This window comes from Gobio gobio, assembly GCF_949357685.1.
Source record: "Gobio gobio genome assembly, chromosome: 12".
NCBI classification, from domain to species: Eukaryota; Metazoa; Chordata; class Actinopteri; order Cypriniformes; family Gobionidae; genus Gobio; species Gobio gobio.
Genome location: NC_137105.1, coordinates 48,597,675 through 48,617,632, shown reverse-complemented (window position 1 = coordinate 48,617,632; position 19,958 = coordinate 48,597,675). Strand labels below are relative to the sequence as shown.

Genomic DNA, 19,958 nt, shown 5'->3' with positions numbered 1-19,958 from the left:
AAGACTCAAGGCCCTCGGGGAGCTCTACGCTCATCATTTCCTTACCTAAAGTAATTTAATGCACTTTAAACCCCCGACCCAATACAATTTTGCTGTTCAAACATGCATCACTAATGCCACGTTTATAAATCCAACGCAGCCTTTGTGTTCCTGCTGTTTGCAGAGTTCTTCTCCGACATTGTGCGGATCTGCCCCAAACCTCTCCACGGGGGAGCAAGAAATCAGCTCTGCGGGGGAGATACTAATCATTTTACACACATTTACCCTCCCTATTATGAATTAGGAACAAGAGCGAGAAAGTGAGAGCAGTGTTCAGCTAATTCTAATGAAATTAAGCCTATTCTTCCGGCGCTCATCTTACATTTTGGCATCCTCCATGAGGCAATGCCTTTGGGTCATCAAAATGATTATATCATGACCTTGCCAACGTCTGCCGCATGATCTCCTCCCCACCTCCCAGAAACCAATACTGTCACAGGCACGCAATGCCCTGGAATATTAAAACCTAAAATTGTCTTAGCTTAAATGTATAACAAAGGACCACGAATGGTTCGAATTACAGTGACTCTGAAACATGATGGTTTCTACAAAAGGCCCAGGTGGTGACAGGATTAATTCACCGCTTCACCTTGAATATGAACCATTATTAAACTTTAAAGGCTAATCATCAGGCTATCGGTATCAACGCACAAAAATAAAATAAAGCCAAAGGTTGTTATTGTCATGTTAATGCCACCCAAAGTTCCAGTTGTAATGCAAATGTAATAGTGAAGGGAGTAAAATTATACGGGACATATTAAAGCCGTACAATGCCCTGGATTATTAAAGCTGATCCACACCGCTCATGATGAAAAGGAAGGCATAAAAGGATCTCAAACTACATGGCAGAGCAGCAGCAGCAGGTGGAAATAGTGGTGGAGCAGTCAAAGCAGGCATGGTGTGTTTTATACGAGCAAACGTACCTCTAACATTTCCTCAATGGCTCGAGGAGCAAGATAAAACTTGAGACAGAAAAGGAATGCATGAAGACGTTAGTGGACGAAACAGAGGGTGGAGTATAAAGAGAGAGATATAGTGTAAGAAAATGGTAAGTAGAGAGACATGACTCCACAATAATATTGGCACCCTTGGTAAATTTGAGCAAAATCGGCGATGAAAATAAACCTGAATTGTTCATCCTTTTGATCGTTCATCCAAAACTTCACAAAATGCTAACCTTTCATTGAAGAAAAACAATTGAACGTGGTATGAAACTCACGTTCGCCATAATTATTAGCACCCTTTTATTAAATACTTTTTTCAACATCCTTTCCCCAAGAGACCAGCTCTGAGTCTTCTTCTGTAACGCCTGATGAGTTTGGAGATCAGAGCCCATTCCTTCATCCAGAATCTCTCCAGATCCTTCAGATTCCAGCTCTTCTCTTCAGCTCATCACTCATTCTCTATAGGGTTCAGCTCAGGAACTGGGACGGCTTCATTTTGTGCTCAGTCACACATTTTTGATGTTTGTTTTGGATCATTGTCCTGATGGAAGATCCAATCACGGCCCATTATCAGATTTCTAGCAGAAGCGTCAGGTTTTGATTTTTGATCTGTTGGTATTTGCTAGAATCCATGATGCCATGAATCTGAACAAGATGTCCAGGACCTCCAGCAAAAAAACAGACCCACAACATTAAAGATCCAGCGGTGTATTTAACCGAGGGCATGGGGGACTTTTATCCCTGTTTGCACCAAAGCCATCTCGTGTGTTTGTGCCAAAAAACTCTTTTTTTAGTTTGATCTGACCACAGAACCAGGTCCCGTCTGAAGCTCCAGTCGTGTCTGACACTGAATATGCTGGAGTTTGTTTCTGGATGAGCCAGGAGGATTTTTCTTCAAACCCTCCCAAACAACATGTGGTGATGTTGGAGCTGTTTGATACATTTTTTAGTCTTTCTGAGCCAAGACTCAACTAATCTCTGCACTTCTCCAGCTGTGATCTTGGAGAGTCTTTGTCCACTCAAACTCTCCTCCTCTCGTGCATTAGGACGATATACACACACGTCCTCTTCCAGGCAGATTCATGACATCTTTAGTTGATTGAACTTCTTAATTATTGCCCTGATGGTGGAAATGGGGATTTTCAATGCTTTAGCTCTTTTCTTACACACACTTTCTATTTTGTGAAGCTCAACAATCTTTTGCTGCACATCAGAACTATATTCTGTGGTTTTACTCATTGTGATGATGATTAAGGGAATTTGGCCTTTGTGTTTCCTCATATTTATACTCATATCAGTCATGGCTGGACAATTTCATACTCCTAGTCACACATAAATTTGAATGGGAATATACTTCAGAGATAAGAATTTTTAGGGTTGCCAATAATTGTGGCCAACGTGAACTAGAGAAAAACATTTATTTCATAATGAGATTTTCAATTGTTTTACTTCAATGAAAGGTTAGAATTTTGCAAATGTTTTGGATTAAAGATCAAAATGATAAACAATGCAGATTTATTTTCACAGCCGCCTTTGATCATATTTACCAGGGATGCCAATAATTCTGACCACAACTGATCCTTTAAGAAACAAAGTAAAGAGCATAGGCATCTGACCATGAGACATACAGTGAATGGAGAGCTGAACTTTGATTGTTAGATGAGAAATATTATAGTACTGTACCTCTTCTTGTTGCCGCCCAATTTCTTGGCGATCTGGGTGGTACTTCAGGAACTGTGCCACATACGTCATGATGGACTTCTCATCTGGCTTATCCACATCCACATCTAAATCACATTACAGATTTACATTTACAGCCATTTTACAAGCTGCTCTGCAATGAAACCCTGTGTTCAGATTTGGCCCATAATAACTAGCTCTATTCAAATGCTCCCTTTCTTTGCCGAAAGAAGGTTTGCCATCTTCTTTTGTTAGAATTTTTACACACTCATTGTGGTTCATTGTTTTGTGGCAAATTTGATTTAATTGATTTTTTTCAGTCACAGTCATTTACTTCTAGCTTTACCTCCTGTCTCCTGTTTTTTGTGCATCCATGCATTATCATTTAGCTTAACACACCACGAAATTACCTACTAATATTTCAAAGATCATATGCACAATATGTTCTTTTGGGTATTTTGAAAATCATCTCCACCAGTAATTGCAACTTTTTTATATAATGCTAGTACACTGGTTTGTCAAATACAAGAAACGATTCTTTGGTTTTAAATACTTTTCCAGACACAGTATGAATCATTCTTTGAATATCTAATTGTATGGATTTACTGTCTGTATATACTGTATATATTAACGCTTTCCATACACTTTTCTATTTTTAAATGTAATTCATACCTGAGATGGCAAAGCTAAATTATGAACCTTTATAAATTATTCTCATTTGCGCATTTGCTGCTCAAAAAACATATCTTATTATTATCAATGTTGAAAAGAGCTGTGCTGCTTAATATTTTTGTGGAAACTGTGATTCAATCTTAACAACCTTATTCAAGGTGCAATATCTAAAAAGCATATAAAGTCGACACTAGCCAATTTTCCATCCACTTTTTGTGCTGTTTTGTTATCGACAAAGTGAACATGCGTTAAAGTGAATATGCGTTTTACCAAAGTCCATTTAAAACAAGTCATTTCACTCGGCGGCCATCTTTGAAACACCTCTCAGGCATGCAAGTGCAGCTCCTATCTCTTTAAATGGGGAAAAAAATCAAATCTTGTTGATAAACGCTCGAATCATGACCAAAAATAAATACATTTCAGCCTGGACCAAGCTAATGCGCATGCGTAATCCTAAACGTGCTTCTCTATAGCAACCGGAGCTTCTAACGGCAATTGCAGTTACGCAATGACTTTACTAATCAACGATTGGCACTTTCATTTAGAAGGCGGGGTTTATTCGCCATATTGGGCGTTGCACATTGTCCCATTCATAAGTAGCCGTCTTCCTATATATAAAGTCTTAGCTTTTTCCGATAAAATGGAGTGCGTTATGACATCATCCCTAAAAAATGGATTGTTGCATAAGTTTTGTTGTATTGCTAAAAAAAAAATTAATTGCTGCCTTCGCGTTGTTCCATAGATCATTTTGCGAATATCGCAAATTATATTGTATCTTTCGCATTTCAAATTTTTGTAAAATGCAGAGAGTCATGCGACAATTGAATTTCGCCAGTTTACTGCTTACTATTTTCATGAATAATAAGCCTATTACTAAATTAGGAAATATTAGGAAATCAGATCACGGTGAAGTCTGCCGGGACGTACTGTAACTGCCTTTATGTGACGAAGCCCATGGGTTTGGGTTTGGACACAGGGCAGCTCATTTGTCCTGTAGCCAAAAATATATAGCCAAAAATATATATAGAACATTTTTATTTAATTTTTTTTGTACTTTGTTATAAAGACTATTTAGACTTGATCATCAAGCAATATTCATAAACTGGTACAGTTCTATTATTTTTCTGACTTTTATTAGATTATTTATAAAATGGGCGCAACAACTGCCTATTCCAAATTTATACACTCTAAAATATATATATATATGTATATATATACACATGTATGTATGTATGTATGTATGTATGTATATGTATGTATGTATGTGTATATATATATATATATATATATATATATATATATATATATATATATATATATATATATATATATATATATATATATATATATGCATGTATGTATGTATGTATATATATATATATATATGTATGTATGTATGTGTATATATATATATATATATATATATATATATATATATATATATATATATATATATATATATATATATATATATATATATATATAATAGCACAAAGGGTGGAGAAAGGGTGCTTTAATTGGAGCAATGCCACGAACATGGCTAATTCTGTCATGTGACACCACATTTATTTGCGTTAAAGCCCTTTTTCTCGACAAAAAGTGTTTCCAAATTAGTTTTTTGCGACATTTGAAGTATCGACCTATAATTTATGCACTAAAGTTGGAAAAAGATTGTGTCGACATTTATCAATCATTTGCGTCGATATCGGGCATTTCCATCAGCTATATCGGTAAACATTTTGACGCTAAACCTTTTTTCACCCCAAAAAAATCCTTGTCTGACTTCACTGATAGTTCCCGTTACAAAAGATCCATGGTTGACGATGTCCCTTGACTCACCGTTTACTATTTGTTCAGTCAGCTTTACCATGGCTAATGGGCCACTAATCGTTTAAATGTCAAACTTCATTTGTCAGACTCATGTTAGGAAGCACGAGGAAGCTCAGATGGCGTCTAGGAGGTCTAAGACTTAACCCCTCCATTAAAAATTCATCAATCACATCCTGTGTGAGTGGCGTGCTGCTAATTACAATTTAAGCATTATTGCGCGTAGAGCCTCGTGCAACACAATTTGAATGTACACAGTCCAAAAAACACATACACATACCAGCTAAGAAGGATTTACATAAAAACTAAATCTGCATCAAATCTCTTGTCATGAATTGGATTGGATACTTCTCAAGCGACCAAAATCTGCAAACTCGCAACACTATATATTGTCTTCTAAAGTATAGAAATTGTCATTTCTATTTTTCTATAGGATCGGTATCACCTTCAGGGTCAAGTATTCGTGGGATGCCCAGTTCTCTCTCAGCCAATGAGAAGGCCTTTTCTAGGTTATCCCTGTTAGGTCTCCTCCAAACTTGTTCCATGTTAACCAGATGGGGTCGCAAAGAAAAGATGACAGCATGAAAAGCCACCCCAGTGCGCCAGCTGGGCCCAAAATCCTTCACATCGAGACCCAATCTCCTGTAAACACATGCGTGAGTGTGTACATTATGTGGAAACCATGGAAGAATGCAGTCATATGCTTTACTTAGGGAAACTGGATTACGAGAGCAAAGAACAATGCATTCATTCAAGGCCTTGCACAGGCACTTATCAACAATGCGGTTCTTACTTTGTTGCAGTGGTCTGGACCCATTTGAGCAGGGCTCTCTTGGCCCCGCCCTGGAAAGAAAGGCGGGGCTTGCGTTTGACGGGCGGGCTGCTGGTCTCAGTGCTGTTGGAGCTTTCCACTGACGAGTTGCTGCTAGATTGAGGTTGTAGGGCTGGTAGATGACTGGTCAACTCCTCTATCTGAACAAGAAGATGGAGAGGAATTTGGAAAATGTTACTATTTTTAGCTACTCTAGGATTTTGTGCAATTTTAGAAACTTTGAATTATTCATCCTTCCCTCGGGTCATTTTTTTAAAATTGAGTGTTCATCTGAGCGGTCCAAGACCTCAGGACTTTTGTCGCACTTGAACCATGAATACATACAAAAATTGGAGTTTATGTGGGTGTAATAAAAAATAACAAATCCTTGAATGAATGGAATGCTTCAGTATCCATAGAAAAGCCTCAACAATTCTCACAATTTTGTGGCAAGAGTCATGAAATATCACATTTTATTAAATTTTTTTCCAAATTGACCTAATGTGAGATATTTTGAGCTGGTTATTGCATGTATTAGAGTTATTTTGAATTTAAGTTGAAAGTATGTGCTTTATTTATATTATTTATTGATCAAATCTAGTAATTTAAAGGTAAATAATAATAAAAAATTATAAAAATTGCATTAAAAAATAGAACAATTATTATAAAAGTGAAATGATATAAGCTTTCTGGACAAAAAAAAGTATAATTGTAGGGCTTTGGATCATTTTGACCCACAAGGGAAGGATTTGTGGATGCGAGGGAAGGATGAAATATTTCCTCTTCTTTTTTTACCTGGAAATATAAGATGATGGTCCATATCAGCCCTAGCACAATAGAAGGTCTGCCATCCACCACATCTGTTGTGTTGATGTTAACGAGCTTAATCTGTTAAACAAGACAAAATACTCAAACTATTATATTTAGATACATAGTTCATCCAAAAGCAAATCACTTACACTAACACTTACACACAAAACAATAAATCTTTAATTCTTCTAGTTTAATGTTTCCATACATTAAAAGTGAATAGTGACCAAGATGTTTAGCTATTGTACCATATGCTTTGTTTGAAATATGTATGTTTAACTTTAATTTATATTCAGGTAGCTCCTTCAGGGTGTCATGGAGAGGTGAAGTGTCTAAGTCACATCATCCAGCTACTGGAGTTCCCCAGGGCTCAGTGCTTGGACCACTCCTCTTCTCCATCTACATGTTGGCTTTTCCTATCACTGCTATGCCGACGACACTCAACTCTACTTCTCATTTCAACCAGATGATCCTACAGTTGGTGTTCGTATCGCTGCCTGCCTGGATGAAGGAACATCACCTGCTATTCAACCTTGCAAAAGACAGAACTCTTTGTGGTCTCAGCCAACCCAGAAAAAAAAATAGTTCTGTGCTAGATTAACTGAGACTTTTTACAGCACTTGCATATTGTTGCCCTTGACTGTTTTAGTTGCTTCTATTGCTCTGATTTGTATTTCAGGTTTATATATATCCACTTTCATTGCATGGAAGAGAGCAGCTCAGACACTTTTATTTTCGGGAAAGATTTAGGATTCCCTGTATTATCACTTTCATGAGAGTCAGTTGTTGTTACATTTGGAGAGATCCTGATTCAAAAAGGGATAGTGTCAATCATATGCATTGTAGACAGTCGCAGGAAAGGTCACACTCACCGGAGATCCTCTGTAGGCCGACTGAAACGGTGACAAAACAAAAGGAAGACAGACAGAAAAGAAGAAGAATAGAGGTCATTACATGCTGTTAACAAAAGAGTGGCATCAACTGAAGGACATGTGATAAGGACCCCAGCTCTGAGGTAACCCAAAACCCTTCAGCCACAAACAAACTGGGCATTGCACCCATTGTTATACCAACACGTTCTCATGAAATGCGAATATATATAGTATTTATCGTGTGATTTATATGCCAAATTTAATTTTTTACGTGCATATGATACGCATTGTCACCCCATTGGGTAGGTTTAGTGGTGTGGGTTATGTTTTTTGGTGTATAAATCGCATGATAATTACAATTCGTGCTACAGATATGCATTTTCATGAGATCAGGCTGGTTATACACACACCAAGGCAGATACATTAAGAACCCGCCACACATACAAGTCGAATGACAAATTCACACACGCAACTCACAATCATAACATCCACTTTCTTAAAGCAAAAAAACATCCATTTACTTAAAACATGGTGTCCCAGATTGGATGTAAAAGTACAGTTCGACAGTTCTCTACTCTGGTTTCTCCCACTGTGCTCCACAGGGAATAGAGAGAGATGAGAGAGGGATGACAGAGACAGATAAGATGGTGAAAGACTGTAGCTTAGGAAATGAATCCTCATCTCCTTGAGAGATCAGACAGACAGACAGACAGACAGACCACCTCAGGAGTGGGAGGCTGAGCTCAGCTTCATTCACTGACAGCCGGATAATGAAAGTCTGAAGCACAGCTACACAGTAAATTAAATATCTGCGTCCTTCTCCCCAGAGAGATATGAAAAAAATATCCTGTTTATACAGGGGGGAAATGGGCGCCATTTCTCTAAATCACTATGGTTTTACTATGTGATAATAGACAAGGACAGTAAAACTCTTCCTTTATTTCCACAGCTCTCTGGAACTGCTCTCTCTCTCTCTCTTGATTGATCAATCACGGCATTGAGCGGTCAAATACTCTTATAATGACCACTAAACTGGATACACTACTTTTCCAAGATTCGGGGGAGGTAAATAAAAATACAGAACAATTATGAAATATTATTACAATTTAAAGTAACTGTTTTCTATTTGAATATGTTTTGCTGTGGTAAAGCAGAATTTTCAGCATCATTACTCCAGTCTCCAGCTGATCATTTGGTGCTCAAGTAACATTTCTTATTATTATCAATGTTGAAAACAGGTTTAATATTTTTGTGTGGAAACCATGTCCATGATATATATTTTTAGGATTCTTTGATTAATAGAATAAGGAAAAAAACAGCATTTATTTGAAATATAAATCTTTAGCAACATTATAAATGTCTTTACTGTCATTGCTGAATAAAAGTATTAAATTCTTTAAAACTCTCTGGTCCTCTTCGTTTAGAGGTCACACATGGCTCCTTCACAGTCAAAAGTGACAAAAGCCTTGAAATATAACCTTTTGTCCAGGAAAACCAATGTAATATATTTTTGTTCAATAATATTTTTGATTATTATTTAGAATTTTGAGGGGGTTTCATGATACTATGCAATATTTATACAATTTTCATTAGCTATTTTCCCCATTGAAAATAATATACAATTTGTTTTCTAAAATATATATATTTTTTAATTAAAGCAATATTACATGTTAAAATAGAGACATGGCAGTTAAAATCAAATTTTTTGTAGGTAGATTAGTGCTGTCTGGTGGGAGTAAAAAAAGAAAAACGTATGTAATGCCACGGTGTAACTACTAAATTCACACATATATATATATGTGTGACTTATAAATTCGCTAGTGTTTTTATACTTGGACATTCTCAAAGACTACTTTTTGTCATGGTTTAGATTTATTTTGATTGAAATGTTGATTTTAAGTGTCAGTTTTTACATGCATCTTACAAACCTGAACACAGAGGAGGACATTTTGTTACACATAACATTCAAATTCTATAAAAATTTAACAAAAATGAACAGTCTGGGTCTGATTTCAACCTCTTATTTGAGTCTTTTGGCTCAATTTGGCCATATTGTTACAGTCACACCAGTTAATTCATATCAGAGGGAATAATGTTTGTCTTTCTGTTTCCAGGCTTTCTTCAGTAATTTCACAATCATTTTCAAATTATTCATAATACTCAAAATATATTTCTAAAACGTAGGCTTAGCCTACACATACATCATGCTAAAACTGGCAACTTTCATATTCAAGCAGCCAATGGAAAGTGTCATATATGAAAATAAATATATAATTTGCTAGTTAGTTCACATGCATTATTTTACACTCAAAAGGTAATCAAAAGTTTGAAATAATTAAGACTTTTAAAAATGTTTTTGAAAGAAGAAGGCTGCATTTATTTGATCAAAAATACAGTAAAACCACATATAATAAGAAATATGAATACAATTTCCAATAGGCCTAGTTGTTTTCTATGAGAATGTATTGTAAAATTAAAATTAAATTTATTTCTGTAAAAGCTGACTTTTCAGCATCATTACTTCAGTAAGTGTCACATGATCCTTCAGAAATCATTTTAATATGCTGTATTTTTTATATAATTTGTAAACTCTTTTCCACTATTTGAGCTCTATTCCATAACATTACAGATATCAAGATACTATAACCACTAGAAAGGGACCCTAAAACAGTCCACATTCTGCACTACATCCTAAGTCTTCTAAACCATAGCATTGTATATGGTCTGATTTTATGATAGGTATTGAACTTAATGATATTAAACCACAGTGTATGGAAAAGAGAAATCAAAATTTGTATTTAAAAAAAATATACTATTTGCCATGTGCACCAGGAGAGACAAATTATAACCTGAAGAAGTAGCTATGCCAGTCATTCAGTATGATAAGCATTTCAATAAAACAATTAATATAATTCATATTTTTGTATAAATAGCTTCTGTGTTTAAAATTGCCCTGTGTATAATGAGCTGGTGGGTTTATGGTGAGGTGTTGTTGCAGACCGGGTGTGATGGGCCGCTTTGAGCCAGAAAGTCCAGGGCCACTTTTTTGCCCCAGTCCACCCCTGGTTGTGTGTATGTCTTGCTGTTCGTTTTTTTACTGCATTGTGGCTGAATTATTGATTAAATTTCATTTGCAAAAACTTGCTCCATGTTATAGTCAAGCTAGTTGGGGGTGTGTGTCTATTTTGCACTCTTGATATTTTAGTGTCACCCCTTCATTGTTTTGCACTTTTTTCTGGCTGATTTGTATTTTGTGCCACCAAAGTTTTCGTATTTTTTATATTTCACACTCATTTCCTCTATCAGTCATTTTTGACCGTGAAGGAGCCAAGTGAGACATATCCGAATCATGTCATAGCTATGGCGACAAAATTCCCCAAGTGTCATCCCATTCATAAGAAGCAAAAAAAAATGTTTTGGTCATTTTTGACTGAAGAGGCCCAAAGCGTTAAAAATATGATTTTGAATGGTAGTGTATATGAACCTAAATGTATATCTATGTTTATATATACATACATGTCTATGCTTTTTAAAATACAGTAGGCCGATTATTTCTATGTTATTGGGCCTATTTTAACGATCTGAAACGCTAGTGTCAAAGCGTGAAGCGCAAGTAACTTTGTGGGCGGGTCTCGGCGCTGTTGCTATTTTCCCGGCGGGATAAATGGCTCTTGCGCCCGGCGCAAATCTAAAATGGGTTGGTCTGAAGTAGCTTCATTATTCATAGGTGTGGTTTGGGCGTAACGTGAATAAACCAATCCGAGCGTCATCCAACATTCCCTTTAAAAGCAGGTGCGCAAGTTCCATTATGGATTGCTATTATTATGGCGTATTTACCAGGCGCACGCCAGGAGCGGTTCACAGCCGAGGAGACTGATGTGCTTGTAAGAGCAGTGAAAGACAGAGAAGTGAAGTTGTAATGTTGTACATTATGGTAAAGGTGATTTCACAGTCTTTTTTTTTTTTCAGTCGTTCAGTTTTTTCAGTTTTTCAGTCGATTTTTTTTTCCTGGTTCTTGACGGACAAACCAATTTGTCAGATGTCCTTATATACATATATGTCTTGCCACTATTGGGCAAACAGGTCTTATCCTTAATTATTACAATTAGCCTGAATCATTTGTAAGCTAGATTTATGCCTATTTTTTCACATCTTCGTGGCACACCAAAATGATTTCCGTCATCTCATGTGTTAATATTTTTTTAGTGTAACAATTTATGATTTGCAAAAATAACTGTTGCATCTGTGTAGGTTACATGAGCAAAGTGTATGCGCGTTGTGCACGCTATACATTATGGTCAAGCATGCGCCCTTAAAATAGCATAATGAACAACGCGCAACGCGCCACTGACTTTAGACTAGGTTTTTTCTGGTCAGTGGCGCAATTGTTTAATGGAACCGCAAAATAGCACCAGGGATTGTTTGCGCCGGAACACGCCTCCTTTTTAGCGCTGAACCGCCCAGGGAGCGCAAGTTCATTCACTAGTTTAGCGACGTGCTTCTGTGGAGGGAAAAGCGCGCTTTGCGCGGGTGCAAAATAGGAATGACACATGCGTCGGTGTACAAAGTCAATTGCGCTGGGTGCAAGATAGGGCCCATTATGTCTTTTTCAAAAATGCATAGCTGACTGTACATCATTTAACCCCTAATTAGTCCATTTGTTCAGCTTTGGCAACCGCAGACAGAAAGAGAGACTCCGTGAGGAAAGCTCATTGCCACATGTGCGGCAGAGACAGATTTATAAGATGGCTAAACCTCTGAAGTCTGAGGTGTCAAAATCAGCTCATAAATCTATGCTGAGCCATCTAGCATGTTCTAATTAATCCATAAATCCTTCATTTGTAGGTGACTTGAATGAAACATATAATTTCTTGTCGTTTCGAGTAAGAATTAAACATGAAATGAGAACTAGGTTTTCCTTCTCTTTGTCTCTCGTGAGTCAGGGCTGTAAAGCGAGAGAGCGGGGAAAGAATCAGAGCGGGGAAAGGGTTGTGCGGGTCAGACTGAGTGGTTATGACCTGGAGCTGTACACCTGAGCAAAGCACTCTGGGAATGGACTGCCTTACCCTCCTGCCCTCCAGAAACTTGAGCGCTCTTCCCACGTTAGCAACCCAGTGGATCCTCCTCAGCTTGCGGCCCTGCTCGCACGGCTGCCAGACAGCAGACAAAAGGAAAACGGTGATAGACAGAGGAAAATGTAAATACCCAGCAAGGAATGGGGGAGAAAGAGATGAAAACAAACAGAAGAGAAAGCAGAAAGAGACAGCAAGAAAGCAGATGAGCATGAGTTATATATAATACAGAGAGAAAGACAAAATCGATTGTTACCCCAGTGCAAAGACCTGAGGCATCACTAGCCAGTCTTAAGGGATCGTTTACTGAGAATGTGTGTATTCACGTGTGAGTGCTAATAATGTGCAGTGATGGCAATAGGACTCGTATTATCATGTTTTCTGTATGTCACTCACAACGTTAAAACAATGTTGGCTCTATATTGCAGAAATGTAAATCTAATGACGGTGTTTGAGTCGTTTGTTTTTAGCTTACCAGCTTGTGGCCAGACAGGACTTCAAGAAGAGCCAACAACATCACTCCATCTTTAACATCTTCAAAGAGATCTGAGACCACCAGAGGAGGATTACACTGCATGAGGAGGAAAACAATACACTGATGAATAACAAGCACTGAGAGAACCATATACTGAACAATAGATAGAACGATAGAACAATAGATAAAACGGTATAGAACAATAGAATGATAGATAGAACGATATAATGATAGATAGAACAATAGATAAAACGGTATAGAACAATAGAATGATAGATAGAACAATATAATGATAGATAGAACAATAGATAAAACGGTATAGAACAATAGAATGATAGATAGAACAATATAATGATAGATAGAACAATAGAATGATAGATAGAACGATATAGATAGAACAATAGAATGATAGATAGAACGATATAATGATAGATAGAACAATAGAATGATATATAGGATAGAACGGTAGATAGAACAATAGAATGATCGATAGAATGATAGATAGACAGAACGATAGAACTATAGTTAAAACGGTAGATAGAACAATAGAATGATTGATAGAACGATAGAACAGTAGACAGAACAATAGAATGATAGATAGAACGATAGATAGAACAATAGAATGATATATAGGATGATAGAACGGCAGATAGAACAATAGAATGATTGATAGAACGATAGATAGACAGAACGATAGAACTATAGTTAAAACGGTAGATAGAACAATAGATTGATAGATAGAACAGTAGACAGAACAATAGAACAATAGTTAGAAAGATAGAACGATAGATAGAACAATAGAACGATAGATAGAACTATAAAATGATATATAGGACGATAGAACGGTAGATAGAACAATAGAATGATCGATAAAACGATAGATAGACAGAACGATAGAACTATAGTTAAAACGGTAGATAGAACAATAGAATGATATATAGAACGATAGAACAGTAGACAGAACAATAGAACGATAGATAGAAAGATAGAACAATAGAACGATAGATAGAACAATAGAATGATATATAGGATGATAGAACGGTAGATAGAACAATAGAATGATTGATAGACAGAACGATAGAACTATAGTTAAAACGGTAGATAGAACAATAGAATGATAGATAGAACGATAGAACAGTAGACAGAACAATAGAACGATAGATAGAAAGATAGAACAATAGAACGATAGATAGAACGATAGAATGATAGATAGAACAATATAATGATATATAGGATGATAGAACGGTAGATAGAACAATATAATGATCGATAGAACGATAGATAGACAGAACGATAGAACTATAGTTAAAACGGTAGATAGAACAATAGAATGATAGATAGAACGATAGAACAGTAGACAGAACAATAGAACGATAGATAGAAAGATAGAACAATAGAACGATAGATAGAACAATAGAACGATAGATAGAACAATAGAATGATATATAGGACGATAGAACGGTAGATAGAATAGAATGATCGATAGAATGATAGAACAGTAGACAGAACAATAGAACGATAGATAGAAAGATAGAACAATAGAACGATAGATAGAACAATAGAACGATAGACAGAACGATAGAATGATAGATAGAACAATAGAATGATATGTAGGATGATAGAACGGTAGATAGAACAATAGAATGATTGATAGAACGATAGAAATACAGAACGATAGAACTATAGTTAAAACGGCAGATAGAACAATAGAATGATAGATAGAACAATAGAACGATAGATAGAACAATAGAATGATATATAGGATGATAGAAGGGTAGATAGAACAATAGAATGATTGATAGAACGATAGATAGACAGAACAATACAGGAAAAGATAGAACAATAGAACGATAGATAGAACGATAGAATGATAGATAGAACAATAGAATGATATATAGGATGATAGAACGGTAGATAGAACAATAGAATGATCGATAGAACGATAGATAGACAGAACGATAGAACTATAGTTAAAACGGTAGATAGAACAATAGAATGATAGATAGAACGATAGAACAGTAGACAGAAAAATATAACGATAGATAGAAAGATAGAACATTAGATAGAACAATAGAATGATATATAGGACGATAGAACCGTAGATAGAACAATAGAATGATAGATAGACAGAACGATAGAACTATAGTTAAAACGGTAGACAGAACAATAGAATGATAGATAGAACAGTAGACAGAACAATAGAACGATAGATAGATAGAAAGATAGAACAATAAAACAATAGAACGATAGATAGAACAATAGAATGATATATATATAGGACAATAGAACGTTAGTTAGAACCATAGAATGATCGATAGAACGATAGATAGACAGAACGATAGAACTATAGTTAAAACGGTAGATAGAACAATAGAATTATAGATAGAACGATAGAACAGTAGACAGAACAATAGAACGATAGATAGAAAGATAGAACAATAGATAGAACAATAGAACGATAGATAGAAAGATAGATAGACAGAACGATAGAACAATAGATAAAACAGTAGATAGAACAATAGAATGATAGATAGAACGATAGCACGGTAGACAGAACAGTAGAACGGTAGATAGAATGATAGAACAGTAGAACAGTTGATAGAACAATAGAACGATAGATAGATAAAATGGTAGATAGAATGATAGATAGATTGATAGATGGAACAAACGAACGATGGATGGATGGAACATAGTCATGACACGAGTTTGATTGAAAAGCTTTATAGATTAAACAAGTGTAGTTTAGTGCTGTCTGAGTAAAGTGAGTAGTGAGTAAAGCCTGAGTAAGGAGAGTTCAATTCAATTAAATTCACATTTATTTGTATAGCGCTTTTCACAATACACATTGTTTCAAAGCAGTTTTACATAAAGTGCTTTTCATAAATGTACATTTATGAATCTAATCTAATCTAATCTAATCTAATCTAATCTAATCTAATCTAATCTAATCTAAAGCCTGAGTGAAGTGAGTAAAGCCTGAGTAAAGTGAGTGAAGTGAGTAAAGCCTGAGTGAAGTGAGTAAAGCCTGAGTGAAGTGAGTAAAGCCTGACTAAAGTGAATAAAGTGAGTAGTGAGTAAAGCCTGAGTAAAGTGAGAAGTGAGTAAAGTGAGTGAAGTGAGTAAAGCCTGAGTAAAGTCTGAGAAAAGAGAGTAAAGTGAGTGAAGTGAGTAAAGCCTGAGTAAAGTGCGTGAAGTGAGTAAAGCCTGAGTAAAGCCTGAGAATAGAGAGTGAAGTGAGTAAAGCCTGAGTAAAGTGAGTGAAGTGAGTAAAGTGAGTGAAGTGAGTAAAGCGAGTAAAGCCTGAGTGAAGTGAGTAAAGCCTGAGTAAAGTGAGTAGTGAGTAAAGCCTGAGTAAAGTGAGTAAAGCCTGAGTAAAGTGAGTAGTGAGTAAAGCCTGAGTAAAGAGAGTAAAGCCTGAGTAAAGTGAGTAAAGCCTGAGTAAAGTGAGTAGTGAGTAAAGCCTGAGTAAAGTGAGTAGTGAGTAAAGCCTGAGTAAAGTGAGTAGTGAGTAAAGCCTGAGTAAAGTGAGTAGTGAGTAAAGCCTGAGTAAAGTGAGTAAAGCCTGAGTAAAGTGAGTAGTGAGTAAAGCCTGAGTAAAGTGAATAGTGAGTAAAGCCTGAGTAAAGTGAGTAGTGAGTAAAGCCTGAGTAAAGTGAGTAGTGAGTAAAGCCTGAGTAAAGTGAGTAGTGAGTAAAGCCTGAGTAAAGTGAGTAGTGAGTAAAGCCTGAGCAAGGAGAGTGAAGCAAGTAAAGCCTGAGTAAAGCCTGAGTAAAGTGAGTAAAGCCTGAGTAAAGTGAGTAAAGCCTGAGTAAAGTGAGTAGTGAGTAAAGCCTGAGTAAAGTGAGTAGTGAGTAAAGCCTGAGTAAAGTGAGTAAAGCCTGAGTAAAGTGAGTAGTGAGTAAAGCCTGAGCAAGGAGAGTGAAGCAAGTAAAGCCTGAGTAAAGCCTGAGTAAAGTGAGTAGTGAGTAAAGCCTGAGTAAAGTGAGTAAAGCCTGAGTAAAGGGAGTAGTGAGTAAAGCCTGAATAAAGTGAGTAAAGCCTGAGTAAAGTGAGTAAAGCCTGAGTAAAGTGAGTAGTGAGTAAAGCCTGAGTAAAGTGAGTAGTGAGTAAAGCCTGAGTAAAGTGAGTAGTGAGTAAAGCCTGAGTAAAGTGAGTAGTGAGTAAAGCCTGAGTAAAGTGAGTAGTGAGTAAAGCCTGAGTAAAGTGAGTAAAGCCTGAGTAAAGTGAGTAGTGAGTAAAGCCTGAGTAAAGTGAATAGTGAGTAAAGCCTGAGTAAAGTGAATAGTGAGTAAAGCCTGAGTAAAGTGAGTAGTGAGTAAAGCCTGAGTAAAGTGAGTAGTGAGTAAAGCCTGAGTAAAGTGAGTAGTGAGTAAAGCCTGAGTAAAGTGAGTAAAGCCTGAGTAAAGTGAGTAGTGAGTAAAGCCTGAGTAAAGTGAATAGTGAGTAAAGCCTGAGTAAAGTGAATAGTGAGTAAAGCCTGAGTAAAGTGAGTAGTGAGTAAAGCCTGAGTAAAGTGAGTAGTGAGTAAAGCCTGAGTAAAGTGAGTAGTGAGTAAAGCCTGAGCAAGGAGAGTGAAGCAAGTAAAGCCTGAGTAAAGCCTGAGTAAAGTGAGTAAAGCCTGAGTAAAGTGAGTAAAGCCTGAGTAAAGTGAGTAGTGAGTAAAGCCTGAGTAAAGTGAGTAAAGCCTGAGTAAAGTGAGTAAAGCCTGAGTAAAGTGAGTAAAGCCTGAGTAAAGTGAGTAGTGAGTAAAGCCTGAGTAAAGTGAATAGTGAGTAAAGCCTGAGTAAAGTGAATAGTGAGTAAAGCCTGAGTAAAGTGAGTAGTGAGTAAAGCCTGAGTAAAGTGAGTAGTGAGTAAAGCCTGAGTAAAGTGAGTAGTGAGTAAAGCCTGAGCAAGGAGAGTGAAGCAAGTAAAGCCTGAGTAAAGCCTGAGTAAAGTGAGTAAAGCCTGAGTAAAGTGAGTAAAGCCTGAGTAAAGTGAGTAGTGAGTAAAGCCTGAGTAAAGTGAGTAAAGCCTGAGTAAAGTGAGTAGTGAGTAAAGCCTGAGTAAAGTGAGTAGTGAGTAAAGCCTGAGTAAAGTGAGTAGTGAGTAAAGCCTGAGCAAGGAGAGTGAAGCAAGTAAAGCCTGAGTAAAGCCTGAGTAAAGTGCTGATTCTGGAGACGACACAGACTGTCTGACCTGATGAAGCCCCTCCACTAATCCAGCCGCAGCTCCACCAGAACCCAACCACACATCAAGGATTGCTCTTAAGACAGCAGTCACATGACTGGGATTTAGAGTGGAAAAGCAGCCGGGTGCCAAAGTCATTCATGAGGAGATTAATATGAAACAGTGAAAGTGTGTGTGTGTGTGTGTGTGTGTGTGTGTGTGTGTGTGTGTGTGTGTGTGTGTGTGTGTGTGTGTGTGTGTGTGTGTGTGTGTGTGTGTGTGTGTGTGTGTGTGTGTGTGTGTGTGTGTGTGTGTGTGTGTGTGTGTGTGTGTGTGTGTGTGTGTGTGTGTGTGAGAGAGAGAGAGATGTAGAGGGGGTGGGGACTTACATTTTAAAAAGAGAGTGAAAGTGAACAAAGTCAAGAGAAACGACAGTGGAATGACCTTAATTAGAGGCAGAAAGGAGAAATGAGTGATGTTTTTAAAAGATTAATTCTTGAAGCATTTTTGAGAGAGCAGGGGGAGGAATTGCTAAAATATTCCAATTAGCTCTAAATAATTCAAAATCTAATTGGATAAAATTACCTTATAGGATATAACATTAAAAAGAGGCACTTTGAGTAATTATGCAACTAATGAAAAATCTGAGAAAAACAAATGCACAAGCAGCAGGGCTTAAACGAATGATCAGTGTGTTATTAGTGATGGAGAGCGATGGTCACGGCGGCCGCTGCGGATGTGTTGAGCGGAGCGACAGAGGTTAGATGCGGTGCAGAGATGCTCAGAGGAACCCAATCAAAGCTCATGTGAACATACAAACGCCCGAGGGCCAGAGATGAGCGAGACGCAGACACAAGTTCAGTTAAGGCTGAGAGGAGGGCATGGCTTTATACTGTCTGACTGCAATTTGTGCACCAAATCATTTTTAAACCACCCAATAAAATAAAATAAAATAAATTAGATTTAATTTATAGATTTATTTTACTGATAGGGTCCAATGTTGTTCTTTGCTCTGACTTTTATTAGATGGAAAAAATAAAATAAATTAAATAAATACAAAAATACATTAAAATAAATAAAATAAAATAAAATAAAATATTTTTTATTACATTAAATAATAACATAACATAAGATAAAATAATAATAATAACATAAAAATGAATAAAACATTTAATTAAATCATAACATAACATAATATAACAAAATAAAATAAAAAATAAATAATAAAATTAATCAAAGTTAAATAAATACAAAACAAGACAAATATAAAATACATTAATTTAAAATAAAATAATAACATAAAAAATTCAAACATTAAATAAAGAAATTTAATCATAACATAATAAAATAAAACAAAAATAGTAAAATAACATTTTTAAAAAATAATAACATTTAATTAAATTAAATAATAATAAAAAAAAATTATACTAATTAAATAAATAAAAAATATTCTTAGTGTGAAGAACATTTTAATAATCTAAAGAACCCTTTTCCACAATAAAATAAAAACCTTTTGGGAAATGGAAATATCGCATGGATGTTAAAGCAGTGCATCACAACCTTTTTGACTTCCATTGTCCACAACAATATTTGAAGTCCCTCACTCAC

The 19,958-nt window shown here is 36.2% G+C and overlaps 1 protein-coding gene across 1 annotated transcript in view; it reads right to left on the bottom strand.

The window, feature by feature from the left end:
• The window catches only part of syne1a (spectrin repeat containing, nuclear envelope 1a), a 248,224-nt gene that overhangs the window by 213,831 nt on the left and 14,435 nt on the right, over positions 1 to 19,958 (bottom strand). The window contains exons 3-10 of the mRNA XM_079830658.1: positions 13,203 to 13,298; positions 12,722 to 12,805; positions 7,656 to 7,676; positions 6,769 to 6,861; positions 5,956 to 6,134; positions 5,608 to 5,804; positions 2,667 to 2,770; positions 963 to 1,001 (exon numbers count right to left, since the gene is read on the bottom strand). Coding sequence (XP_079686784.1) covers positions 963 to 1,001; positions 2,667 to 2,770; positions 5,608 to 5,804; positions 5,956 to 6,134; positions 6,769 to 6,861; positions 7,656 to 7,676; positions 12,722 to 12,805; positions 13,203 to 13,298 — 813 coding nt within the window. The remainder of the gene's footprint in view (positions 1 to 962; positions 1,002 to 2,666; positions 2,771 to 5,607; positions 5,805 to 5,955; positions 6,135 to 6,768; positions 6,862 to 7,655; positions 7,677 to 12,721; positions 12,806 to 13,202; positions 13,299 to 19,958) is intronic.